The sequence below is a fragment of the Euphorbia lathyris genome, chromosome 1 (assembly GCF_963576675.1).
Source record: "Euphorbia lathyris chromosome 1, ddEupLath1.1, whole genome shotgun sequence".
NCBI classification, from domain to species: domain Eukaryota; kingdom Viridiplantae; phylum Streptophyta; class Magnoliopsida; order Malpighiales; family Euphorbiaceae; genus Euphorbia; species Euphorbia lathyris.
Genome location: NC_088910.1, coordinates 140286248 through 140296905, shown reverse-complemented (window position 1 = coordinate 140296905; position 10658 = coordinate 140286248). Strand labels below are relative to the sequence as shown.

Sequence of the window (10658 nt, the reverse complement as noted above, 5' to 3'; positions counted from 1 at the left end):
TGAATAACGGATACTGTTAATATAGTCTTTTGTATCGAGATGTAACTATCCTTAACACCGAACCGATTCATACTAATACGTGCTTACGTCATAACACATTTCCTGGACATGTGCCTTCGTCGGGACACCGAAAGGGACAAGGCGGGTCACACATGTTCATTCATATGAGATGACTAAGTCGTCTTTAGTTCAAATTGTTTCGATGTTTTAAGGTAATTAGTATGTCGATTCACGAGTATATATTAACACATCGTCTCATTTTCTTTACCTACTTTAGGATTAGACACGTATCGTGGCGGTTTGAAAACACGAATTGATTCATTTATCACATCAAAAATAGTAACGGGTAATCCTATGGAAACTGCTAAGGCTACTATATGCTGACACGGCTGACATCGAGACCTCACAGGACCGCACAAATTCGCCCCTAACGAATGGATGGGGACCCTTTGGCGCCTTACTATAAGGGGGAACTTACACTAGCCTCTTTCGAGCGACGAATGGACTCTCGCTAGAGGTTTCGCGGAAATTACCCAAAGGGTTTGCAAAAATGCACATGAATGCATACGAAAAGAAGTAAAACGATCCGTCCCCGTTAAGGGCTTAATACACGCCTTCCGGAATCAAATTTCTCGCTTCCCCAGCAGAGTCGCCACTTGTTAGATGAGGTGCCGCGGCCTAATCTCCCGGGCAGACCGGGGGGTGGACAACCTCATGGCGACGTAAGTGGTGATTGGCGCCGAAAGCAACCAATCGTGGAATCAAGCTGCTCGACAGGACCGGAGCTCGGAGATATGGAAGAGTCGCCACCCACGAATGGGAAAATGAACACCAATCCCTTGCGGGAGACCGGTGTGGGTTCGGGAAACTTAGGTACGAGCCGAGAAGGCTAGCTCCTTTCCGGAGAAAGGCTACTAGGCACCCCGACATCGCCCGGTTATGAACCACCGGCCTCCTACTCAGCATGTTAGGCGATAACGGACTAATCGTATACTTCTTTAAGTTTAAAATTCATTTGAAACCTTTTCTTTCTCTTTTTAGAAACCGTTTTGAGCATATATTATTGAAAAGCCACATTGGTAAAGAATCACCCATTTATATTATACATACACAGAGAAGGGGGGAAGAAAGAAGCGGTTTACGACTTTATTTAAATGTCATGTTGTGTGTTTACTCTATACCAACTTATTTCCCCAAAACGAGTTTATTTACATGGTTCGCACCTTAATCGCCGTTGGAACGATTTAGGTGCGTTTTAAAACCCCGTTTGATGAAGTTCACCCGAATCGCCGTTGGAACGACTCGAGTGTTTGAAAACGTTAGGATAAAAACCTTTTAATAGGAAAACATGATTGAACATACAAGTCAATTTTATTTTGTACAAACCCTTTGAAAAAATGATTCAAAAACTCTATTATTCACAAAGAAAACGATTTTAATTACAATGTTCGCTTAATCCGTCGTTGGAACGGACTAAGGTTTTAAAGCGTGATGTTTTGGGAAACGATTTTGAAATGTCAAGAAAACACTATTTATTTACATTAGGAACTTCTAAAAACTCATTAGTTTAAATAATTAAATTGAAAACTCTTTTTGTGATTTATTTTCCCCTTTTTCCTTAGTGGATTCTCTACTTGTTATAATTACAATAATAAACATATTTAAACCAAAATTCACTCCTAAATAAAGCCCATTTGAAACATGGACCCCTAAATCGGTACAACATGAAAAGAGACTATATAATACATATATGAAAATACTAAATATAATACATTTATACTTTAAACATGTGAAAATAGTAAATAAAACTCCTAGATAAGAAAATAACATTTGTTACCAAAATAGTTTTATTTAATAATAACTAATATAGCCCAAATATCCCAAAACTATATATATACATAACTAATGTAATTTTAAATGTCAAAAATAATATATATTTATCCACTAATATTTACTAATTATCTCCAAAATGCTCAAGTAAATAACATTTAAAATAAAATCCAATATAACTCAAATGAATGAAAAAGGAAATATATATATACATATACTTATAATAGATCAAATTAATGAAAAATAATATATAGACATTCTAAATAACTATAGGTACCAAATATCTAAAAAATAGTTTAAAAGTATATATGTATACCAAGGATCAAAAACTTAAAAGTTGAGAAAAAGGGACTAAAACAGCATTTTTTACATTCCAGCAGATTTACCGACGGAAAATCCGTCGGTAAACAGCAATTAGTGACAGAAATGGCAAATTACAGCAGCACTCCAATTATTTCCAGATTTATTCAAAAGCTTTAAATCAAATCTAATTCAATCGTTTTGGATTTCCGAACTACAAAAAATGGATCATAGTCAATAACGGATGTTCCTAAAACGACGTTTTTATTTTAAAACGTTATTTGGAAATTCTTTAAATTACAACTTATAATTACAACGTCTTTAATACCCGAACTACCTTTTTATCGGATCACGGTTCGTATTGGGATATCAAAACGAGGTTTTTTATTTTAAAACAAAACCAAATTTTACTCAACACGAGACAAAAATTAAATAAATACGCTAAATTAAATAAAACGTGATAAAATAAATGAATAACTAAATAAATAAAAACTATAACCTAAAAATAAATAGAAGAAGGAAATAAATTAAATAAAATAAAAGAGTCTAGTCCTCGGATAATACCTTAAATTCGGTATCTGACAGTCGAAGCCGATTGATTCCACGAGTCGTGATTTTCCGGTTTTTTGTGTTTTTTAGTAAAAATTTAACATTGGGAAAATTTGGATTTTTTTTGGGAAAAAAAATATTTTCTCCAAAAAATTGACTTTCTCTCTCTAAAAATGTTTAGAGTGAGAAAGCTCTAAAAATTCTCTCTTTTTTTTCTCCCAAATGCATGGGGATCCGTGCCTTTTATAGGCAAACGGATCCCCGGAAAAATGGGCGACGCCCGAGTAAAATCGGGCGTCGCCCAAGGGGGTTGGGCGGCCGCCCATGGCATGTTGGTCGGCCGCCCAACCCTCCGTTGGGCTACCGCCCAACATTGTTGGGCGGCCGCCCAACATTTGTTGGGCTACCGCCCAACGCAAGGTTGGACGTCCGCCCGACGTGGTTGGGTGCTCGCCCAACGGCCGCCGGGGCGCGTCTCGCGCCGTCGGGTGCGCACGTCCCGCGGCCGTCGAGCTCGCGTTCCGTGCCGTCGGGCATCCACGCGTCATGGCCGCCGAACGTGCGTTCCGTGTTACCGGACGCACACGCCTCGTGGCCGACGAGCGCGCGTTCCGCACCGCCGGGCCCGTGAATCGCTCGGATGCCGAGCACGTGCCATTCGTGGTTGGATGCGTGCGTCCGACGGACGTCGAGCGCGCGCTTTGCGTCGTCGAGCGGGCGTCCGACTGTCGTCGAACGCGCGCCGGCCGCCGCTAAGCACTCGCACCATGCCGCTAAGCATTCGCTAGCCATCCGATCAACAACAGCGACCCGCCGTAACTCTTTCTTCTTTATTATGTACTTATTATTCTTTATATATTTTTTTGTTTTTTAAAACTTCCGGAATCAATTGTTTCAACCGTCTTGTTTTCAAGTTTTCGTCACAGGTCCTCCGACTCGGTGTCTACAGTTAGATATGTTTTGAAGCTAATTCGCGAAGTGGTATATAACAAAAAATGGCAAACAACAACGGATTCTAACATTAAAATCATAACATTATCAAACTTTACAACAAGACTGCCACAATAACAACATTCAAATCATAACATTATCAAAATTTACAACAAGATTGCCACAATAAACTCCTAACAAATCACTTCAAAGTGAACCTAACTAATCCGGTACCAATTTTGAAGCGGATGAGTAATCTTGGTGTGCACCATGAGACACATCCATCCCAAAAGGTCTGTACTTCCATTTCTCATCTTCCAGACCTTTTGGGATGGACATGTCCCACGGTGCACACCAAGATTACTCATCCGATTTAAAATTGGTACCGGATTAGTTAGGTTCACTTTGAAGATTGGCACCATGGGATGGACGTGTCCCATGGTGCACCCCAAGATTGACACAATCTCTCCTAACCAGCCATTTTAGGAGTGAATGTGTCAATCTTGAGGGAAGTTAATCCCTATATAGGAAGGAAAATCATCTCCCATGCAGCCCAGTACGTCGCCTTCCAGAAAGGGATGTTACGTATTCAACCACATTCAGAAAAAATTAATCGTGTTAGGCAGGGAAAAAGACGATTTTGGCTTCGCGAAATGAAGATTAGCGAAGCATGCAAATGTAAATGTGCAGGGAAAGAGGTGATTTTACTTCGCTAATCGATTGTTTCGCGAAGTCTGCGAGGTCTGAAACGTGACTATATACGTCGCATATCGATGCTTTCGCGAAGTCTGCAAGGTCTGAAACGTGAGGATCTATTCGCAGACTTTGCGAACTAATCGATTCGCGAGGTAGATCCATACGTTTCAGACTCTTTCTCTTCGCATATCATTGCTAAATCATCGATTAACGAAATAGATCATCACTTTCCAGGCTCTTTCTCTTCGCAAAGCTTCGCGAAACCATCGATTGCGAAGTGAATTCATGAAAAAATGCAGAAAAAACAACAGATACTTACATTTTTCGCCCCTTTCACCCCCAAAAGCGACAATAATAATATGATAACATGGGAAGAACGAAGCAAATATCGTAGAAAAACCATTTCTTTGACGGTAACAAGAAGAAAGAAACCAAGCAACGAACAAGAAGATGAAAAACCATGGATTCGTTTTCTAGGGTTAGGAAGTTGCAGAATCAAGAGATGAAGAGAGGAAAAAGGGAAAATCATTGTGATTTTGACGAAATGGTGCAGATTTCGTGCAATTTAAAGGAAGAAAGGAAGATCTAAAGTCTTCAAATCATTAATGCATGAGCAACTTTTCGCGTAACCAAAGAGATAGGGGGAGCGGCCGTTCGCGAGTGGTGGGAAGTGGGAAGGTTAGGGGTATTATGGGAAAGTCATACAAAATCAGTCCAGATATATAGTAGGATGAGTAAATGAGTTAAATATGTAAATGAGCCTCAAATTTGATCCAGTTTTGTAATTTTCCCTTTAAAAAAACTATTGATTTAGCTTTTAATTTATATCTTAAAAACTAATTAGGTTTTTAATTTTTTTAAATCGCCAATGGACCCCTCCGCATGTTGATACCATCAATAAAATCTTTTTCATATCGAAATAATGATGTGATTCGAATGTGATTTATTAGTCCCTATATTTTGACAAAACACACTGTTTAGTCCTTGTATTTTTAAAAACACATAGTAAGGTTCCTAACCTTTTTCTCAATGAACTGTTTAGTCCTTCCGTCTGTTTGTTAGATTTTTTTTACCGTTTATGACTTCAGAAATGACTAAATTACCCTTTACTATTTACCTTCAAACTTTAGAAGAGGAAATCCAATTTAAAAGAAGAAGCTATTTGTATGGAGAACAAGAAAAAGAAAAGACCCAATGCTTACGAATTTGAACGATTAAGAAGAAAATCAAGAAGAAGAACACTCAAAGGTGATTTCAGATGCATTAGAGTTTAATGGAAAGGAAAATAAAGGAAAAGAAGAACGCAAATCCAAATTGACTAACAAAATCTTCATTAGAGTCTAACGGCAGGGACTAAATAGTTCATCGAGAAAAACGTTAGGGGCTAAACAGTTCACCGAGAAAAAAGTTAGAGATTTTATCATGTGTTTTTGAAAATATAGGGACTAAACAGTGTGTTTTGTCAAAATATAGCTAATAAATTAATTACCCTATATTTTAGGATAATTAATTTATTAGTCCCTATATTTTGATAAAACACACCGAATTCAGTGAACTGTTTAGTCATTCCGTCTGTTTGTTAGATTTTTTACCGTTTATGAATTCGAAAATGACTAAATTACCCTTTACTATTTATCAGTTAAAAATAATTCACACCTCTATGTCTTTCTCTCACAATTCACGCTCACAAAAAAATGGAGAAAGGATTGAATCCCTAACCCATAATCGAATCACTCATGCTCACTCTTCCTGTTTGAATTGAAGGTAGAAATCGACTTTAATCTCCATCGCTTACTCTTTCTGTTATAATTGAAGGTGGAAATCATCTTACTCCCAATTGTGAGTTTAATTTTCTCCATATTCTCAACTCATGCTTACTGCCAACTGCTTCAGTGATAACGAAAGATGTTTCTGCTAATCCAAATTAACTAACAGAATCTTCATGAGAGTCTAACGGCAGGGACTAAACAGTTCACCAAGAAAAACGTTATGGACTAAACAGTTCATCGAGAATAAGATTAGGGATTTTACTATGTGTTTTTTAAAATACAGGAACTAAACAATGTGTTTTGTCAAAATATATGGATTAGTTACCCTATATTTTATATTTTATAATTTATTTATTAATTTGGTTTTAGTAAAAAAACAAAAAAAAGGTTAAATCCACCAAAAAATTAATATTTTATACAAAAAGTTAATTTGGTCTAAAAGGCTTATATTGTAAAAGAGGCCCAATAAGATTCCAAATATTTACGCTTAGGCTTTTATACGTTTCATAAAACAAGTAAAAACACACTTTCATTTTCAACCCTAGTCTCAGCTTTTCACTGATTGATTATGGAGGGAACTGCTGGAGCTTCCATGGTGGAAAGCGACGGAACCTGCGAATCAGACAATGGAAATAAAATATTCAAATCCCACGACGAAGAGGACCGTATTACTGCCTTACCAGATTTCCTGATTCACCACATCCTCTCCTTCCTACCAGCAACCGATTTAGTCAGGACTTTAGTTTTATCCAAATCCTGGAAGTATCAATGGACTCATGTTCCTGTTCTCAAATTCGTTCTGAATGCTGGTATGTCTCCCGATCAATTTTCCAATTTCATTGACAAAACCCTAATTCTCCATGATTGCTCCAATATCGAAAAGTTCGTTATCAAGTGGAAAAGTTCCCCTGCTTTTGACGAGTTTCTTAACTTGGATTTATGGATCCGTTATGCTGTGACGAAAGATGTGAAGGAGCTCATTGTTAAAATGGGCGTTGACAAGTTTCTTAACTTGTTGCCGGAATTTCTTTTCAACAATTCTTCATTGGTTAAATTGAAGATATCCAGTTGTTATTTTGCGCCGTCGGAGAAAGTGAATTGGGGATCTGTCAAGAGTTTGCGTTTACATCGTTGTGAAGTGGCAAATGGAGGGATTGGGAATGTTTTATCTAGTACTCCTATGCTTGAATATTTGGAATTATTCGCCTGTTATTTGGATGAAGGGGTTGTTATTGCCTCTAAAAGTGTGAAAACTCTTATTTTGGATTCAGTTGACTGCGATTTTAGTAATATTGAAATTTCATGCCCGAATCTTGAGAGGTTGAGAATTTCAGGTCTAGTGTGGTTTACATCTCTTAAATTAGTGAATTTGCCGTCTTCAGTTTATGCTACTTTAGATTTTCTTTGCTGCAAGACAGACGAATCCGAAGACTACATGAGTCATGAGGACTGCATAAATCTTGCTCATCAGACTATTCGGCAGGTTCAACATGTTCAGAAGTTAGAAATTGGGCGTTGGTTGATGGGTAAGTTTAATATTAGAAATTCAGTCTCATTGATATTTGAATGGTTATATAGTCGATTGTGAATATTCATTGCCATTATGTTTGAAGATTCTATCATCCTCTAAGGAAGACAGAGAGTGCATAGGTGGCTTGCCGGATTCTGTGATTCATCGGATCATCTCCTTTTTTCCATCAACAAAAGACGCCTTCAAGACTGACCTTTACAAGATGTGGCAGCGTAAATGGACTGATGTCCCAATTCTAAACTTTGTTTGGAACTGTATGTGTATGTCTGTCGGGTAACTCATCAATTTGATTGACAATGTACTAATTTTCTGTGATTGCTTGCATACAGAGAAATTTGTAATCGACTCCAAAGATATCCCTTTGGCGTACCTGGATCCTAGATTGTCTTTGTGGGCTTGTCTTGCTGCCAAAAAAGATGTAAAGGAGCTCATTGTTAAAATGTAGACATGCTTTTTGCAAATTTTAATGGTAATTTTGTGCTTCCCTTATGTTTTACTCTTAGACTTAAGTGGTTTAGTGGATGCTTAGGTTAATGGAGTCTCATATTCTATTGACAAATGATTCAATCTGTTGAACTAATTTGGTGCAAGACTTGATTGCTAGATATAGTTATTGACTTGTTGTTGCTCTCAATGAATCTTACCCATTTTGCTCTTATTTTGGTTCCATTTTGTAAGATAGTAAATCTCTTGCTGCTTTCTTTGATGATTGTGAGTTTATGGTCGTTAGAAAATGGGCTAATTCTCTGAATCTCCTCATGAGGTCGCTTTGATGCTTCAGTCACTTTTTTGTTTTTGTCTCAAATTTAAAGTTGTGCTTGACCATCTTGTTTCTTCGTAAACTTTGCAACCTGCATTGCAGAATATTGATTTCAGAACAATTGCTATTTAAAGGGCGGCCCGGTCGCACTACGCGTCCCCGCTGAGCGAGGGTCCGGGGAGGGGTCCCACCACAAGGGTGTACTGGGGGCAAGTGTTGAAACACCTTTCCACATAATTTTGATTTGACAAAATTGTTTAAGTATAATTGAAATATATATTCTAAACACACTAAGTTTAAATGCTTTGATTTATTCTACTAATGTGTTTGTTCAATGTTGAGTTAAATTGTTTATAAGACACAAGAATTAAAAGGCCCAAGCCCAATACAAGTGTCAAAGCCCAAGTCAAACAACTCAGTACAAGTCGGCCAGCGTTTGTCAAAACGTTGTTGTTTTGGACAAAACGCAACTCAGCGAAAGAAGGATCTAGAAGACCTTCGGGAACAACTTCAAGATGAAGCTGCTGAGTAGACTCGACAAACGTACAAGACAGCAGCTGGCTAAGGAAAACTTCCAGACAAAGTATTTCCTCTTCGGGTAAAGATCAGACGACACAGTATGCTGTCCAGTTGACTTTACCATAAAAGGAGAGACAGTCTGCTGAGCTGACCGAAAACAGAAGATACACAAATCTGATTGGCCGAGAGCTCTGAGCAAGTCAGGATGACAACGACAGGAAGCCGTTTCCCTCCAACGGTTATTTCGAAATTCGAAATGACCGATGCCCAGACGTCTCTATAAATAGAGTGCCATCAGAAGCTTTCAATACAGAACTTGATCAAGCCATTACGCTGACCAAATCTCTACGCAAAAGTTCTGCAAGCAAAAAGCAAAGCAATCTTACACTACATTCAATATCTTTTGTGTAAAAGTCTAGAGTGATTATTCAATCATCTAAGGTGTCTTAGCAAATCATTGTTTAGGACAAACACTTATCATTTCTAGAGATTAGAAAGGAGAGGCTGAGTACTCGGTTATAGTACTCAGCGAGAGATTAGGATTGAGTAGAGGTATAGAGGAAGGTACTCTTGTTATACTCAGTTGCTAAAATTGTAAAAGGTTTGAGGCTCTACCTTTAAAGAGCTCAGTAGAGGATTTGAAATCTTGGAACGTGTTCCGGGGACAGGACGTAGGCTTAGAAGAAGCCGAACCTGGATAAATCTGCTGAGTAACGTATTTCTTACCTTAAACTCCTTATATATATTGCTTGCTTAAATAACCAAAACTGACCAAGTAAAAAGGTCAAGCTGTGTTGTGCGCATCGAACTTCTGAGCTCAGGAATAGACCTTAAGTGCTATCTCCTGACTCAAGTCAAGAAACTGACCTAGTCACCAGTTGACTAAGCCAGTATCTTACTGATCACTCAGCGCTGCTGTTAAAACCTTTTCTCTTAAGAAAAGAAGTTTGCCCAAACAGAAGAAAAAGTTTAAATAGTTCCTAACCCCCCTTGGAACTATACTTGCAACGTTATAAGGGACCAATAAGTGGTATCAAAGCCTAAAAGCTCTCTGTAAAAGGTCTAACAACCTTTAGCTGATCCCTACCATGGGCCAAACAGTACTCGGTTTCTCCCAGGAAACCAAACAACTCAGATACTGCCTGAGAGGCTGTCCATCACTCGGCCTCCCCTATTCTTCGGGTCTAACTATACCTTCTGGAAGAATAGGATGAAAAACTTCATTCAGGCTACAAACATGAGTGCCTGGCTATCTATAGTTCAAGGCCCATTTGTACCTGTCGAAGTTGTGGCTGGCCAAACAGTTGTAAAAGCTGAGGCCAAATGGACAGAGGATGATCTTAAGAAGCTTCAAAATCACGCTTCAGCTATCAATATGCTTCACTGTGCGCTCGATGCTGCAGAATATAATAAAATCTCAGGTTGTGAGTCGGCGCAAGAGATCTGGAAAAAGCTGGAAGTCACCTACAAGGGAACCAATAAAGTAAAGGAGTCCAAAGTGAATCAGCAGATGAGACTGTACGAGCTGTTCGAGATGAACAATGATGAGGGCATTTCAGACATGAATGCAAGGTTTACCAACATCATTAATGAGCTCAAGAGACTTGGGAAAATCTTCACTGAGGAAGAACAAGTCAAAAAGATACTCAGGTGTCTTCATAAAGACTAGCAAGCAAAGAAGACAGCTGTTGAGGAAGCTCAAGATTTAACCACCTAAAAATATGACGAACTCATCGGCTCGTTGCTGACCCATGAGATATCTATGAAAAACTTC

General features: G+C 38.4%; 1 protein-coding gene across 4 annotated transcripts; it reads left to right on the top strand.

Annotated features, from left to right (window-relative positions):
- Window positions 1–6599: 6599 nt before the first annotated feature.
- LOC136216165 (F-box/LRR-repeat protein 25-like) lies at window positions 6600–9529 on the top strand. 4 transcript variants are annotated; one of them, XM_066002975.1, is made up of 4 exons: window positions 6600–7600; window positions 7688–7817; window positions 7935–8074; window positions 8468–9529. In XM_066002975.1, the coding sequence occupies exons 1-2, from the start codon at window positions 6643–6645 to the stop codon at window positions 7702–7704; spliced, it is 975 nt and encodes a 324-aa protein (XP_065859047.1). In that variant the 5' UTR covers window positions 6600–6642; the 3' UTR covers window positions 7705–7817; window positions 7935–8074; window positions 8468–9529. The 4 variants fall into 4 exon arrangements, with proteins under 4 accessions (XP_065859047.1, XP_065859046.1, XP_065859045.1 ...); XM_066002974.1 differs by having other exon boundaries at window positions 7688–8074; XM_066002973.1 differs by having other exon boundaries at window positions 6600–7817.
- Window positions 9530–10658: the final 1129 nt, after the last annotated feature.

Bases quoted from the DNA above. Each gene is read 5' to 3' on its own strand.
- LOC136216165 (XM_066002973.1), top strand. From the start codon at position 6,643: ATGGAGGGAACTGCTGGAGCTTCCATGGTGGAAAGCGACGGAACCTGC.